We start from the raw sequence: 18,433 nt of genomic DNA, 5'->3' as shown, positions 1-18,433 counted from the left end.
TCTGTTAGTATCACGTTTTTCAGTGTAAAATTTTACATCGAAAATGTTACCGACCTGTTACTTTTTTATCGTTGTAATTATGGTCAGATTACAAATAAATGCATAAAAATGAAAAAAAAACATGTTAAAATACTCTAATCTCTCATTAAAAAATAGCTTGTAGGATAGTTCCTTACGGTTTTAGGCAAATTCTGTTAATACCATATGGAAATGTTTCTTGTATCTTTTTTTGTGTTGCAATTATAGTCAGAGTACAGAAAAACGCAAAAAATTCTAAAATACGCTTGTTCAAAAATATAGCTAGTAGGAATGTTCCTTCGCTTTAAAAACATGCTAAAATACACTTGTCTCTTTTTCAAAAATAGGTAATAGGAACGTTACTTTGGACTTTAGACAAATTCTGTTAAGGCCATCTTCTTTAACGTGCAAGTTTATATCGACAGTGTTGATATATTGTACCAAACAATTTACAAAATAGCATTTAATGAATGCAAACAACGATAGGAAAGATAATTCGGACATATGACATAAGTTTCGATTTCAATTCCCAAAACAGCTTGACTTTCAGGTCCTAAAGAACGAACAAAGAGTGGTTTCAGAAGCATGCCCCTAAATTTCAAAAAATCCACAATCTGTGACAGAAATATAGAGAATTTATGTGGAATTACTCATATATTTTATCTTCTCCTTACGGTGCCTTATCCTTAAGGACGTTGACCATTACATTTTCCCATTTAATCTTATTTGCAGCCATCCTGAATAGTCCTGTGGAGGTCATATTCGTCCATTGTCGTAGGTATAAGGTATAAGCATATAAGCTCTGTTTCCTTGTTCACCCTCCAAAAGACTTCCGCATTTGTCGTATGGCTCATTTAGGACATTCTGGTCATTTTACGGTAGCACCAGAGTTCGAATGCTTGGATTTTTTTTGTGTTACTTCTGTCATTGCTGAGGCTTCAACCTCATAGAGGAAGATGTAGAAAACATAGCACATGTATTCTAGTTCTCAATGAGATATCCAGCTGGAGGTTGCATAGAACGTTTTGTATTTTGTAAAACACTGTACGTTCCTTTTCCAGATGTGTTCTTACTTCCAGTGAGTGGTACAAACTTTCATCAAGGTTGCTTTCAAGGTACGTTATTCTTGTTACTCCTCACTCCTTCCAGATCTTTGTTTTGTCACAGTGTGAAGGTCAATGTTTTGTCGACATTGACCTTCACACTTCTGTTTAGGTGCTTGCTAATAACCACCCTTTTTGTCTTTTTTTGTACTGAATTTCATTCCAAATTCTCTACAGGTATTTTATAAAAAACAAAAGTTAATTAATTTACATTCATTGCAGGGGATGTTGTGGTTTTCAAGTCTATAATGAACATGAAGAAATTAAAACCATACCCTTAAAGACACTCCATAAAAATTTAAACATACCCCGCGACGACGATCATCGGGTAGTATTAATGGGTGCTATCGGATACACTGGTGTAGGAGGAACCAGTTTGTCTGATTTTAATGAAAATCGAGGTGGTCACTATATAACCTATACCTATCGAAGAGGAAACACATTTTGGATGGGCTTCGATGATTTACTAGAAAAATCATTTCTCGTTAAAGAAAAAAAAATAGCGCTCAGATTATTAATGTACATTAAAGATAAAATAAATTAAAATTAAATAAACAACACTTGCTTTAATTTTTTGGTACCTATGCTTAAATTCTTTCGCAGCTTATTATTAGCACGCATAAATGCAAAAATTATGGTCAACTCTCTTAGTATATTCGTTTTTTAAGGACGTTGCATACTTTATTTTAAATGTACAGATTTTAGAGAATCTGCCAATATTACCATTTAGTTATTAAAAAACGATATACAAAAACTGAGCATTGGGTCACGTGCTACAGATATGTGATAATGGGTATCGACAATTTAACATGGACTCTAAAGTATAAAAAACTCTACAAATCAATATTGAACTGTACAGATATTCTTAATGAGCATTTAAGAAAATTATAAATGAAATATGAGTGTTGGGTACTGTGGGTTCATTATAAAACTGCAGTAGCCATTCTTGCTCGTAAGGGGATGACGCAAAAAATTCATTTTTGGCGTAGACCTGCAGCAATTAATTAGCAAAAAAATGCACACTTGATTTAAATCTCTAAACTGGGTATTTTCACATTTTGTGAAATTAAGGGGATGAAAATAACATTAGGGGTTGGAGAGTGAGTGTCTGTGAATGCTTCTATACCCCACCTTTCAGTAATTAATTGGCAATAAAATATAGCGCCGCAAGCGACTCTTTATCTACTTTCGTTCCTGAAATATTAGTGTTGGGTATTGTAGCATAAGTATTAAACCGCAGTAGCCATTGTTGGTGGTTACGGGGATGAAACAAACAATTCCTTTTTCGCGTAGACCTGCAGCAGTTGCTTAGGAAAAAAATACCCACTTGGTCAGAGGTTTTTAAACTAGTAATTTTGACTTTCTGTGAAATCCGGGGAATGATGATAACGGTGGGGGTTGGAGGGGGCGAGTTTTTAAATTGTTGTATACCATATCTTTCAGAAATTAATTAGCAATAAAATATGCCGCTGGAAGCGACCCTCTATCTACTTTCGTTACTGAAATAGGAGAATTGAGTGTTGTAGCTTAAGTATTCAACCGCAGTAGCCATTTTTGCTGGTTAGGGGATGAAGCGATAAAATCGATTTTGGCGTAGACCTGCAGCAGTTGCTTAGGAAAAAAATACCCACTTGGTCTTAGGTTTTTAAACTGGTAATTTTCACTTTCTGTGAAATCCGTTGAGCGATGATAATGGTAGGGGTTGGAGGGGGTGAGTTTGTAAATTCTGGTATACCCAATCTTTCAGCAATTAATTAGCAATAAAATATACCGCCGAGAGCTACTCTCTATCTACTTTCGTTCCAGAAATATGAATGTTGGCTCTTCTAGCTTAATATTAAGGTAGAATAGCCACCTGTTTCTCTGAAGGGGTTTAATTTGCGTAATAAATAAGTAATTAATTAGTAATAAAATAGGCCGCCGGAAGCGACGCTCTATCTGTTTTCGTTACTGAAACAGGAGAATTGAGTGTTGTAGTTTAAATATTTAACCGCAGTAGCCATTGTTGCTTGTTAGGGGATGAAGCAATAAAATCGTTTTTGGTGTAGACCTGCAGCAGTTGCCTAGGAAAAAAATACCCACTTGGTCATAGGTTTTTAAACTAGTAATTTTGACTTTCTGTGAAATCCGGGGAATGACAACACCGGTGGGGGTTGGAGGGGGTGTGTTTGCAAATTGTTGTATACCATATCTTTCAGAAATTAATTAGCAATAAAATATGCCGCTGGAAATGCCCCTCTATCTGTTTTCGTTCCTGAAATAGGAGTGTTTTGTATTGTAGTATAAGGATTAAACCGCAGTAGCCATTGTTTCTCGTTAGGGGATGAAGCAAAAAATTGGTTTTTGGCGTAAACCTGCAGCTATTAATTACAAAAAAATACCCACTTGGTTTTAAGTTTTTAAACTGATTATTTTCACTCTTTGTGAAATCCGTGGAACGATGATAACGGTAGGGGTTGGAGGGGGTGAGTTTGTAAATTCTGGTAAACCCATCTTTTAGAAATTAATTAAAAATTAAATATTCCGCCAGAAGCGACCGTCTATCTACTTTCTTTCCTGAAATAGGAGTGTTGAGTATTGTAGCCTTAAGTATTAAACCGCAATAGCCATTGTGGCTCGTTAGGGGAGGAAGCAAAACATTCATTTTTGGCTTAGAACTGTAGCAATGAATAAGCAAAAAATACGTACTTGGTTTTAGCTCTTTAAACTGGTTATTTTCACGTTTTGTGGATTCCGGGGAATGATGATATCGGTAGGGGTTGAAGGGGGTGAGTTTGTAAATTCTTGTAAACTCAATCTTACAGCAATTAATTAGCAATAAAATAGGCCACCGGAAGCAACTCTCTATCTACTTTCGTTCCGGATATATGAATGTTGGCCTTTCTAGCTTAATATTAAGCTGGAATGGCCACCTGTTTCTCTGAAGGGGATGAAGCAATAAATTTTTGTTTTACGTAATAAATTAGCAATTAATTAGTAATAAAATAGGCCACCGGAAGCAACTCTCTATCTACTTTCGTTCCGAATATATGAATGTTGGCCTTTCTAGCTTAATATTAAGCTGGAATGGCCACCTGTTTCTCTGAAGGGGATGAAGCAATAAATTTTTGTTTTGCGTAATAAATTAGCAATTAATTAGCAATAAAATAGGCCACCGGAAGCAACTCTCTATCTACTTTCGTTCCGGATATATGAATGTTGGCTTTTCTAGCTTAATATTAAGCTGGAATGGCCACCTGTTTCTCTGAAGGGGATGAAGCAATAAATTTTTGTTTTGCGTAATAAATTAGCAATTAATTAGCAATAAAATAGGCCACCGGAAGCAACTCTCTATCTACTTTCGTTCCGGATATATGAATGTTGGCCTTTCTAGCTTAATATTAAGCTGGAATGGCCACCTGTTTCTCTGAAGGGGATGAAGCAATAAATTTTTGTTTTGCGTAATAAATTAGCAATTAATTAGCAATAAAATAGGCCACCGGAAGCAACTCTCTATCTACTTTCGTTCCGGATATATGAATGTTGGCCTTTCTAGCTTAATATTAAGCTGGAATGGCCACCTGTTTCTCTGAAGGGGATGAAGCAATAAATTTTTAATTTGCGTAATAAATTAGCAATAAAATAGCAAAAAAATATGGGGTGTGTCTCATGGCTCCCTTATGAAATGGTCTTTCTAGCTTAATAGACATAACTGAGATGGCCTCGTATCTAAATTTGAACCTCTATATGTGTAGTATATGTGATCCAAATTAAATGCTTCTACCATTAAATGCACAATAATTCTTATAATATTTGCACGAATCTGCCGCATATAGGTACATATGAAGATACGTTTTGCACGTAATAAATGGTAATTAACATAACTAAAAAGTTAAAAATATTTCCTAAAAAATATTTTTACGCTCTTTATAATGGCCGTGTTAACTATTTGAAAAATTAATACATTCAGGGTGAAATAATTGAAAAAAAACAACATATTTTTACATAAAAACCAGGAAAAACACAACTTCCGGTAAATCGATTCTTCCGGTTCAAGACATCTATCTTATACATCAAAAAAGAACCTATATTCCAAATTTGGTTGAAGTCTGAAGTCTCGTTCAAAAGTTATCGTGCTATTAGTCACATATGTATGTCGCCACTTTGAATCCCCGCCATTTTTGTAAAAGGCAAAATCTGAGATGGCCTCCCATCTAATTTTGAACCTTTATATGTGTAGTATATATTGTCCAAATTATATGCTTCTATCATTAAACGCACAATTCTTATAATATTTGCACGAATCTGCCGCACTAATTTATTTTCTTAGGCATATTTAGGTTTTCCTCTGTACATCTGTCTATCTATCTATATTCAGGTTTCTTAAGCATACTTGCTCTTCCGGTATGGATCTATTGAGGAGTTAGAGAGACCTATCATCTCTTGCATTATTCTTGTCTGAGTATTCTAGTCTGATTTTTGGATCCATTTGACCTTTACACTACTTCGATAGCCTTTTTGTCTTCTGTCTAGGATCTGACCATCGACCACTAATGAAATTATGGTTTCAGACTGAATCTGCACAGGATATACCTATATTGATTTAGGATTTAAGATCATCTAAAAATGAGGAACCATAACGAATTTTGCTTTTGAACTGATTTTAGACCCATTAAACTGGTCCTAGTTGTATTAAGGTATTGTTGCTATATATCTGGTCTGCTTACTAGGTTAACATAAAGCCAAGATATTTTTGACCCATCTAGTGATTGACTATCATTTTATATGAAATATCTGAAATATTACCTATATATTATTGTGTTTTAGGAACTATTAAATTCGAAATCCTATTTGACGTTTTTAGAACAACAGAGAGAAATATTAGATTATCTGTCATTCCATACAGGAGACAATGTAACAAGTCTACGTGATGTGTTCCTAATAAACGACAATTTATTAGTTGAATCTAAATATTATAATCTTACGTTACCGGATTGGACGAGAAACGTCTTTCCACAATTATTAGCTCCATTGGCACAACTTTTCATTGCGTTGCCTGCGATCACTCCAGAGTTAGGAAGGTTAAGATCAGGTAATTTTACTGTACAATTAATATATTATAGTTGATCCAAAAGATGGCATAACCCAGACATCCAAAGTGAAAGTTATCCTTCAACACCAAATTGTTCTATATGGTCCACACAATGTCAAGAAGAGTCACACCATTTTGAGCGTCGGGTTTGGGGGGGATAGGGGGGAGAAATCGGTAAATTCGTAGTTTTTTAAGTTTTTCTACATTAATTTTAAATAAAAAAGGTCCTATGCATAATCTTTCTAAAACGATTGGTTCCAAAGTTACGGAGGTAGTATAGTATAACTGGTCCAAAAAAAGCCTAACCCAAACATCCAAAATAAAAGTTTTCCTCCAACACGAAAATGTTCTATATGGTCCACATATTGTTCAGTAAAAAGTTACACCAATTTGAGCGTCCGGTTTGGGAGGGAGATGGGAGAGAAGCCGGTAAATTAGTAGTTCTTTTACGTTTTTCGTCAATATTTCTAAAACTATGCTCTAGCGTAAACAATGTTATAAACAAAAATGTTCTACATGAAATTTAAAACAAAAAATGTTTTATACATAATTGTTCTAAAATCAACAGCTCCAGAGTTACAGAGGGTGAAAAGTCGAGGTTTTCGATACTTTTTATATTTTTTGGGCAATATTTATGATATAACTATACCAAAAACCCAGACATCCAAAGTGAAAGTTATCCTCCAACACCAAATTGTTCTATATGGTCCACATAATGTTAAGAAAAAAAGTCACACCATTTTGAGCGTCGGGTTTGGGGGGGAGAGAGGGGAGAAATCGGTAAATATAAAAAGTATCGAAAACCTCCACTTTTCACCATCCGTAACTCTGGAACCGTTGATTTTATAACAATTATGTATAGAACTTTTTTGTTTTAAATTTTATGTAGAACATTTTTTTATAGAACATTCCTTACGCTAAAGCATAGTTTTAGAAATATTGACGAAAAACCTAGAAAAAACTACTAATTTACCGACTTCTCCCCTATCTCCCTCCCAAACCGGACGCTTAAAATGGTGTAACTTTTTACTGAACAATATGTGGACCATATAGAACAATTTGGTGTCGAAGGAAAACTTTTACTTTGGATGTCTGGGTTAGGCCTTTTTTTGGACCAATTATACTATACTACCTCCGTAACTTTGGAATCGTTCATTTTAGAAGGGTTATGCATAGGACCTTTTTTATTTCAAATTTAGTGTAGAACAATTTTGTGTAGAGGGTTGTTCATGCTAAACCGCTTAGTTTTAGAAATATTGACGAAAAACCTAAAAACTACGAATTTACAGATTTCTCCCCCCTCTCCCCCCCAAACCCGACGCTCAAAATGGTGTGACTTTTTTCTGAAAATTATGTGGACCATATAGAACAATTTGGTGTTGGAGCATAACTTTCACTTTGGATGTCTGGGTTTGAGTCTAACTATACCATACTAAATACATTTCGCCTCATATTATCAAGATATAACTATGGAGTTATTGAACTACCACGTCATAGTAAAACTAATCCAGTAGTTTGAAATCTATTTTACTTTTAAACCAAGTTCAGAAACTCAAAGCAAGGAAGAATTCTAAGAGAACTTGGATGTTATTTTATTACAGATTAAAAAATTAAAGAAGTATCAAGAAATATACTACCTTTTTTCTTCTTGATGTGAATATCCATGACAAATGTTGGCGATCATCGTGGCAATATAAGATGTTCTTCTTTTTGCTGGATCCCGCTTTCCAAATATTTTTCCTGACAGGATGGCTTGAAGCAGGCGCGGATACAGGGGGGTCAACGGGTCCATGGATTTATTTTATTTAGTCTATAAGTGTTTTTTTATTATTTAATATTTTTTTCTGTTAACTCTAAACTTTAAGCCATCAGTACAACACTAAATTACACGAAAACCGCTTCCAGAGAATTGAAAGAAGCCATAAAATCTAATAAAACGCCCTTCTCTGAAAAATAATCTGCAGGCTCATTTGTTTGGGTGCCGGTGGAACCATAAACAACGGAAATATGTTTCTCAATTCAAAGAATAACAAAAATGATATTTGCGATACAATAAATATATAAAAATTTGTATTTTACTAGATAATCCATGCGTACCTACCCATTGATGGTAGAAAGGTTAATCTTTATGGTAAATAATGACCAGTGAGATTAATAGTCGTGAATTGTCTATCAATCCTTTTGATACCGTAGGTATCTGGGATTATATAGTGTATTTTATCCTTAGAGTAAGTGTGAGTCGTATGGCTAAATCTGGAAAATATAATTGAGATAAGTCTGGCCCCCTATTATGAATTTCTAGACCCGCGCTTGCTTTTGTAGGACAGCATATCTGGATTCATTTCGCATAATGTGTCCGAAGCATTGTAACTTTGGAGTTTTGATGGTGGTCAAAACCTTTCGGTTCTTCTCCATTCTTCTGAGGACCTCCTCATTTGTCACTCGGTTAGTCCACGGGATTTTGAGTATTCTCCGATAGGGTCACATCTCAAATGCTTCCAATTTTCTGCACATATCTTCGTTCAAGGTCCACAATTCGACACCATACAAAAAGACAGAGAAGACGTAGGATTGCAGCATTCTTACTTTTATACCAAGAGACAGGTTGTGGCTTTTGAAAAATGCTCCCATCCGGTTGATTTCGCGCTCTCATGTCTTAGTTGTTGGGCAATTTTTTATTTATTATGGTGCTGAGATAGTTGTAGTCCTTCACTCTCTCTATAGGGGTTTGGTTGACGTAAAGTTGACCTTTTTATTATCTTTTTCTTGCTAATGATCATTTGCATTACCATTGCGAAAGACCCAATTAGATGTAAGCTCGTGGTAGAGGGGGAACCCATAGAACAGCTAAACCAGTTCAAATATCTAGGTGTAGAGTTATCAAGTTATCATGACCCAGCCAAAGACCTAAGAGGACAAATTAACAAGGCCGCTGTCTTGTCCGGATGTTTGAGAGATGTGGTCTGGAATAACCCATATATGAGAATGGACAGCAAAGTTAGAATTAAAAGACTTGCATCAGACCTGTTATGACCTGTGGCATTGGATCAAGAGAAGACACCAATAAAACCAAAAGCATACAAACAGCCGAAATGAAGACACTAAGAGCAATAGCAGGGAAGACAAGAAGAGATAGAATACGAAACAACATCATCAGGGAACAATGTGGCGTGCAAGATGTAGTCAGATGGGGCAGGCAAAGACGAAGAGAATGGTACAGTCATGTAAAAAGAATGGAGGAGCACAGACTACCAAGAATTGCGCTAGAAGGAAAACCAGCAGGCAAGCGTCCACCGAGGAGACCACCAAAATGATGGAGAGATAGCTGGCAGTCTACCTCTCAAGAAATACTTCAACGTCGGAATTAAAAGATCGACAGATCTACAACAAGTATAAGAAGAGAAGAAGAAGATTTTTCTCTCAAATATACCAAGTGGTCTCTCGTCGATTTGAGATATGTCCATGTTTCAGCCCCATATATGTATCACAATCGGCCTTATTAAGATCTTGTGAATGTTGAGCTTTACTGCACGTTTTAGAATTTTTTTTGCAGATGTTTCTGAAGGCCATGGAGAGTTCTGTTTGCTATTTCTATGGGTCTCTTTAATTTTGTCGTTTGTTGTGTTTATTGTGTGTACTACGGATAAGATATGTGAACTCTTTGGCTTGCTCAAAGGTAGATATAGTTGTTAATTTGGATTATCTGTTAAAGCTTTTGAGGGCATAATTCCAGTACTACGCGAAATGCCAGGAAAAGACTGATCTTATACCCATCCCACGGGGAGAAGAGTGTTCCTCTTAACCTTGAATTTTTAATTTGATCGGTATTTTATACTTTTTTACTTTACTTAATCAGTAGACCCATTTGTACCTTTCGGTGTTGGGCGGTTTATAACACAATTCATTAAATTACAATATTTTACAATCTTCTGAGTTGTCCTAGCTCTTAACGAACTTTCTCCATTCCTTCCTATTGGATGCCATCTGTGTTGCTTCCTGCCAAGTTTTACCCTTACTCTGCAGTATCTGCGAAATGTCACTGTTCCATTCATTAAAGGGTCTTCCTCTTCTGTTCTTCCCTATTGGTTTGGCGTCCCACACTCTTTTTACTTGTCTATTATTGTCCGTCCATCCGGGTTAGATGTCCAAACCATGCCAATTTTTTCTCCTTGATTGAGTCGAGTATCGGTTTGATTTTGAGTCTTTCTCTTATTTCTTCATTTCTGATTCTATCAGTTCTTTTTACTCCGATCGTTCTTCTGAGGTATTTCATCTCTGCTGCCTGAATTCTGCTCTGATGTCTTTTGTTTAATATCCAATTTTCTGCTTCATATGTCACCGTAGGTCTATATATTGTTTTGTATATTGGCATCTTGGTCTTTGTTGATATTTCTTTGTTATTAAGGAATCCTCTATTTAGTGCTTGGAATAGTTTTCCTGTGTTTTCCATTCTGTTGTTAAGATCGTCCTCGATGTCTCCTTTGTTGTTGATTACTGTTCCTAAGTATTTGTATGAATTTGTCTGTATTATTTTTTGTTGGTCTATCATTACTTCTATTTGATCTTCCGTCCCTTGTTTCCTTGATATTTTCATTATCTGAGTCTTCTCTTTGTTTACGTTTAAGTTGTATTTGCTAGCTTCTAGGTTCCATTTCTCTAAGTTGTATTTCAGTTTTTCTGCTGTTTCCGCAATTAATGTCCACAATTACTATGTCGTCTGCAAATATTCACATCTCAGCGTTTATCATATGCATTCTGTTACAACCGATGCAGTATTTCTTGAAAGTGTTCTTACATTCTTTCACTATCTCATCTATTACATTTATGAATAGCACTGGGCTGAGACTTCCCCTTGTCTAACTCCTTGAGTTGTTTCAAATGGTTCTGACTGTATATTTAACATTCTTACTGTATTTGTTGTTTTCATGTATATACTCTTTGTTGCTTCTATCAGTTCTTCACTTACTTGCTTCTTCTTTAGGCTTGTCCATATATCTTTTCTTTTGGCTGAGTCGAATGCTTTTTCCATGTCTATAAAGCTCAGATATATTTCTCTACTTTTCTTTAATGCTTCTTCTATTACTTGTTGCATGGTGAATATATGGTCTTGTGTCCTTTCCTGAATCCACTTTCTACGTCCTCTAATTTATGTTCTATTTCTTTTCTGATTGGTATTTTATATATTTTGATATATTTCGATATCCCCCGACCTTGATTGAAAACTTAGTTATTATTTTAAAATTACTATTGACGAAACGCTGAAAATAAATTTTAAAAAACACAGATACTGCTTTCTAAGTAATTTTGCTGTGTAAATAAACATTGAGATTTTGTTTATTCTTATTCGAAGATTTTAAGATGCAATTATAATGTTTATAAAAAACCCCGAGGAAACTTTTATGATATATAGAGTGGAAAATAAAAATACTACAATTTGTTGGAATTTTATTGATACTTTTTTTTATTTTAGGTCCATTAATAGACTACATAGCGACGTTTTTGGAAAACGCCCTAAAATCAAATAACACCCAAAAGTACCTAATCTTATCAGGACACGATTTTACCATTGGCACCTTGTTAACAACCCTCGGATCAAACGACCACCCCCTAGCAGAATACGCCTCTTCTCTTATTTTTGAACTCAGAAAAACCAAGGATAACGTACCATTTGTAAACTTGATGTTCAGAAATAGTACCAACTTGTACGGAATCAAATTGAAGCAGTGTGTATTCAATTGCGAGTTTAAGCAATTCAGTCAAATCATTGCTCCAGTAAGAACGAATGTGTCTGTCTGGGAAAAGGAATGTTCTGATGTAGTGTTTTCGGATAGACAATTTTTCTTGCCTCATGTTAGCCCTTTTAATCAACTTCTACAATACAGTTCAAGAAGTGGCCTACCACGAAAATTTCATCACGTATGGCCATTTCACTAAAGGCCTTGATTTTCTTTGAGTTGGCCCATTTTTATACTACATTTGATTTTTAACTGAGTAATAGTGCAGGTTTTGTGGCAGAATAATTTTGTCGTTCGAAAGAATATGTGATTAAAAAGTTACCGATATTAAGAATTTTATCTTGATTATTTTAATATAAAGAAACTAATTTAACTATATTTTTAAATAAATATAAACATTTTACTTCGTAAAATATAATATGGTTTTATTTATTCCTCCTTTCTTTTACTAAATAATTTATTGGACATAAATTTTATATTTTGGTGGAATGAAATCGAGCTATTTGTTTCATCCACTATTTTCTCTGAATTTAGACAACCCATATTTCATATACTTGCATTTTGTGTAGCTTATTCGGTATACTAAACTACACTATATTATATAGACATATTTGACGAAATTATAATATGAAAAGTATTAGTAGGGAAGGAAAGTACCTATGCTAAATTTGCAGTTACTCGAGCGTTATGGGAACCTATTGGGTCGTGAAGATTAGGTCCTAAAACCATAAAGTGGGGTACTTTCCATTTTTTAATTTAATTTTCCATTTCCAACAATCCTTTTTTCTGATTATAGCGCCATCTACCCATAATTCGAAAAAAACTTACCTTATCTTAATCTGACGATTTAGAGTTTTTCTAAGGATATATTTTTTTTTCGAGCCCCCCTTAACGAACTCCCCTCTATTATGAGCCAATATATGGTAGAGGTACATTTACAGGGTACAAGGTCTCTCTCCATGTAATAATCTAACGCGCTCGAGTAACAACAAAAATCTCCGCTTGGGCTCCCCTACGATATATTACACGAACGAGATACAGATAATAACAAAAAATTGTCAATAAAAAATATGTAACAGAAATTCACAAACAGGAAAACAATAATCTAGCAAGTAACCGTGACCAGAACAAAAACAATATACAGGGAGGCTCGGAGTTAACCATGAGTTAACCAAAAATTAAGTCTAATTATAATAAGTACCTAATAGATAAGTAAAACAAATGAATAGAACAGAACAGAAAACGATATATAGTCGAACCCGCTTATTGGAATAGCCTTCGTACTAAGCAAAAATATTCTTATAACCGGGATATTCTAATAACCGATCATTGGTGGCTAGCCGTAATAAGTGTACCGAATATACGTAATAATAGAACATACTATGTTAATATGTATATGTATATGGTTTTAGGTCTTTTTATGTCAATAATACAATAGCGTAACGTATAAAAAACCAAATTACATTATATTATGTGGATGCATACAGTAATTAATATGAAATGTATGCAATATATAGATTATGTAAATATTTTCGTATTAAAATACATAATATATTTAATAAGAAAATTACTTATTTAGTCTTGAAAAATAATCGGTAATTGTAGCTTGTTTTTTTTTTGTTACATAAAATACTAGTCACTTTGTTGCTCTGAATTTTGAAAATTAGAAAAATTTACAATGCTTTGGCCACCCCGAAAACGTTTTATAACTTTACAAGCTATTAGGATGGGCGAACTGTTTCTTAAAAATTTTATTACAGTCAATGGATATAATCCTGTTCTGACTATAATTAATTAATAATTAAAAAATGATTTTTTTTCATAAATTTGACTGACGTGTTTAACAAAAAAAATTAACAATATCGGTAAGTGCAAAGCCAATAGGATATGTAAACATAGGGGTGCCTATTTTTATCCTGTCAAAACGATTAGGTTGTCACGTTTAAACAGGTGTCTTGTTCACAGCTATTTGCACCTACTTGTTTAATCTATCAACCAAACACAAATAAAGCACTGTTTAATTGCAAATACGATGATATAGGGTTGCCCTTAAAAAGCCTGTTCTAAATGAGGGTTGCCTAATTTTTAAAATTTTACAGCGTCTACTTATGGATAATTGAACATATTTATGTAAAACTTTGTTATTACTAATTTTACGAAAAAAAGTTATTCTTTATAAAAATTTCTGAATGATGTAAATCCTATGATTCAACCATCAGATGTCAAATTTTGTCAATTTTATACGAGTTATGTCAAAAAAAAATGTTAATTTCGGTCAAGAGTGACTTCGGCCTTTATTTTTCACAAATCAAAAATTGTTATTATGAAAAGGTATTAATAATCAAAAAATATGTTTTAGTGCGCAATTACATCATTATAATTAGAAAAAAAATTTCAAATTTTTCTGAAATTAAATTCCAAACTTCATTTTTATTTCTTACAAGTAGGATAACTCTTTTATTATTAATTTTGCGAAAAAAGCAATTGTTCATAAAAAGCTTTGAATTGTCTAAAACCTAAGGTGCAGCTATCATCAATTTTATAAATTGTATATGAGGTATGTCAAAAAATATGAATTTCGCTCCGGAGAAAATTTATGCAGAATATTATGCAAATTATATCCTTATAATTGGAATATTCTGAAATATAAAGGTATAAAAAAACTCTTGAGCGAAATTCATTGGCAAAATTGCCAAAAAAGAAAAATCACTGGCAAAAACTCGCAATATATGTTTATATTGCAACTATTACAAGTATAATAGGTACCATGAAATATCCAATAATTTGAAAATTTATTTATATTAGATTAATTTAAAAAAAAACTGTAAACATTAAATATTTAAATATATTATAATATATTATTCAATATAGATGCAGCATTTAAATGTTGTTATAAATTGCAACCAGAAAGCAACACATAGTTACTTGAAACTTTTATGTTTTTTCAAGAATGTAAATAAAAATGAACAAAGTGAGTCTTCGAAAATTTTGAATTAAAAAATAAAAAAACCATTAGGTACCAAAGGTATTTTTCCGAAAATCGGTCAGGAATTTAGACATTTTTGACAACTTTTTTAAAAGAAACGTTCGATATTTTTTCATACTTAGATGTTGTCTGGAGACGAAAAATATCTGGATGGAAATATTATTTCCTTACTGTAAGAAATAGTATATTGTACAACAAGTGAGAAAAAAGACATATTTCTCACGAGCGCAGAAATTTGTTAACTAGCCGAGGGCCGCAAATCAAGCGAGGGAGAAATATATCATTTTCTCATGTATTGTACACTGTACTTTTTCTATGGATGCGGTTTTGTCAAGAGTTCAAACTTCAAAATTAAATAACTTAGGTGCTTTTAGGTATATTATTTGCATAAATTGAAATAAAATATATATACATGTAGGTATTTAATATTGTTTAAAATTTCTATACGTTATTTATTTGAAATTCTAATTAACAGTTATTTTTAAGCAGTTTTGAAAGGTGATTCCTGCTAAGTTTTGGGTTTTGTTTTAACACATTTTGTTTGACAACATTAATTGTGTTTGTATTGTACATGTTACCAAGGAAACGGTGATCATACTCGTATGTATGTAAACCGTAGGAGAATCCCTGAGAAAAAATATTTCTCACTGCAATGGCCGACTTTTCTCACTGCATGAGAAATTGTTCGTTTTGAACGTATGTAAGTAGTGAGAAGTTGCACATTGTATAGCATCCATACAAAAATATTTTTACCTTACAGCAGATTCGAAATACTGCCAAAAATAAGCAAATGCCTCACAGACAATTTAATATTTTTGTTTCTATAGTTAAAAAAACCTGTATCTTGTGTAATTTGAGTCAAAATAATAATATGTCTATTTAAAATGTTCGATTTTCGAAAAACAGTATGTATACCTTGCATGAAAAGCCACATTCCCGGATCCTGTATTGCCTTGTCTCGGCTTGCGCCTCGACGGCAATATTTACATCGTCCGGGAATGTGAAGCTTTTCCTACTAGGTATACAATGTACTATTATTCAGTAGAAAGATTTTATTATTCTAAACCATAAGTATAAATATTACATTTGTAAAACATTGGCTCCAGTGATTTTTACTCTACATCAGATTCATTGGAACTAAAATTTTCAATATTGCCTTCATTACATTCTCCATTATCTTCCGTCATTTTTAGAATATCCTGCACTTTCAAAGGCGTTTAGTCCCCCATAAATCCTGTTGGTTTTAAATAATCATCTAGATGCCAACCACAGTTTTCAGGCTGGAGTTTTGTACATTCCGACTCAGTTGCATTAAGCCACATGGAATTAACAAAAATCGTTCGTAAAATTTTTTGTTCTAAAGATTTCCAGCATGGTGGTATAGTGTTGGAGTCAAAACTTTTAATTTTTTTCAAAAACTGTTCGCTGTCTTCTTTAGAAGTATCAGTTTTCATAAAAATACGATTTCTTGCATCATTTACTTTGTTGCATTTATTCACGGCATACATTTTAGCGATAAACTCTAAAAAACATAAAAGTTTCAAGTAACTATGTGTTGCTTTCTGGTTGCAATTTATAACGACATTTAAATGCTGCATCTATATTGAATAATATATTGTAATATATTTAAATATTTAATGTTTACAGTTTTTTAAAATTAATCTAATATAAATAAATTTCCAAATTATTGGATATTTCATGGTACCTATTATACTTGTAATAGTTGCAATATACTTGCAATATAAACATATATTGCGAGTTTTTGCCAGTGATTTTTCTTTTTTGTCAATTTTGCCAATGAATTTCGCTCAAGAGTTTTTTTATACCTTTATATTTCAGAATATTCCATTTATAAGGATATAATTCGATATTGCAACATATTTTTAATGCTGCATAATTTTTCTACGGAGCGAAATTCATATTTTTTGACATACCTCGTATAAAATTTATAAAATTGATGATGGCTGCACCTTAGGTTTTAGATAATTCAAAGCTCTTTATGAACAATTGCTTTTTTCGCAAAATTAATAATAAAAGAGTTATTCTACTTGTAAGAAATAAAAATGAAGTTTGGAATCTAATTTCAGAAAAATTTGCAATTTTGTTTCTAATTATAATGATGTAATTGCGCACTAAAACATATTTTTTGATTATTAATACCTTTTCATAATAACAATTTTTCATTTGTGAAAAATAAAGGCCGAAGTCACTCTTGACCGAAATTAACATTTTTTTTGCCATAACTCGTATAAAATTGACAAAATTTGACATCTGATGGTTGAATCATAGGATTTACATCATTCAGAATTTTTTATAAAGAATAACTTTTTTTCGTAAAATTATTAATAACAAAGTTTTACATATGTTCAATTATTATCCATAAGTAGACGCTGTAAAATTTTAAAAATTAGGCAACCCTCATTTAGAACTGGCTTTTTACGGGCAACCCTATATCATCGTATTTGCAATTAAACAGTGCTTATTTTTGTGTTTGGTTGATAGATTAAACAAGTAGGTGCAGATACCTATGAACAAGACACCTGTTTAAACCTGGCAACCTAATCGTTTTGACAGGATAAAAATAGGCACCCCTATGTTTAAATATCCTATAGGCTTTGGACTTACCGATAGTGTTAATTTCTTTTGTTAAACACGTCAGTCAAATTTATGAAAAAAAATCATTTTTTAATTATTAATTAATTATAGTCAGAACAGTATTATATCAGGCACCCCTAGTTTTTTATAATGTTTAACATCCTAATTTACATACAGGGTGGGGCATTAGTCTGACAAAGGCCAATTACTCGTTTGTCGTAAGAGATGCGAAAAAAAGTTATTTAGGTAAAAGTTGGGACACTGATAGGATCATAATTTAAAAATATTTTCAAATATACAGGGGCGTCCGTATTGACAGGGTGACACAAACTTACGTTTTTTTAAATGGAACACCCTGTATATTTTTACATTTTTGGATTCTCCTCAATGTTTCATTTCTTAAAATATATGGTTTTGTAATATTATACGAGGTAGTTTAAAAGTTAATTACGTTTTTTTGTTAATTTCGTAGCAACATCTACATATTCTACATCCCTGTAGAATTGTAGTGATTTAACATCAAATTTTCTATTTATATTCAAACGATTTTTAATATAGTCTGCTATGGTTAAACATTAACAGTATAGCGAAATGTTAAATTTTAGTATACAGGGTTGGTCGAAACTCGGAATGAGGATTTTCTGAGTTTTCTTAAATGGAACACCCTGTATTTGAGTATTGTAATGAAATGATATTTTATGCTACTTTTTTATTTCTTAGGCATTCCCTATACCTAAGTGCTTTAATTTGTAAGTTATTCGTGATTCTTTAGGCCAAACATTAATTGCAAGAAAAATTACGTGAAATTTTATTAGGTGGCCGTGAAAATATTCAATCAAAAATAATTTTTCGAAAAAAAAAATCATGATAAACTAGCCTGATCCTTAATTTATTAATATTGGATGAGATATCCAAATAAATTCGT

At 32.9% G+C, this 18,433-nt stretch overlaps 1 protein-coding gene across 1 annotated transcript in view; it reads left to right on the top strand.

Moving 5' to 3' along the window:
* The window catches only part of LOC114331695 (lysosomal acid phosphatase-like), a 33,714-nt gene extending 21,369 nt beyond the window's left edge, over window positions 1-12,345 (top strand). The window contains exons 5-6 of the mRNA XM_028281318.2: window positions 5,928-6,192; window positions 11,663-12,345. Coding sequence (XP_028137119.1) covers window positions 5,928-6,192; window positions 11,663-12,126 — 729 coding nt within the window. The 3' untranslated portion in view covers window positions 12,127-12,345. The remainder of the gene's footprint in view (window positions 1-5,927; window positions 6,193-11,662) is intronic.
* The last annotated feature ends 6,088 nt before the right edge of the window (window positions 12,346-18,433 follow it).

This window comes from Diabrotica virgifera, chromosome 6 (genome assembly GCF_917563875.1).
Source record: "Diabrotica virgifera virgifera chromosome 6, PGI_DIABVI_V3a".
NCBI classification, from domain to species: domain Eukaryota; kingdom Metazoa; phylum Arthropoda; class Insecta; order Coleoptera; family Chrysomelidae; genus Diabrotica; species Diabrotica virgifera.
Note: the sequence above shows the minus strand (reverse complement) of the source record. Positions and strands in the feature narration are given on the sequence as shown.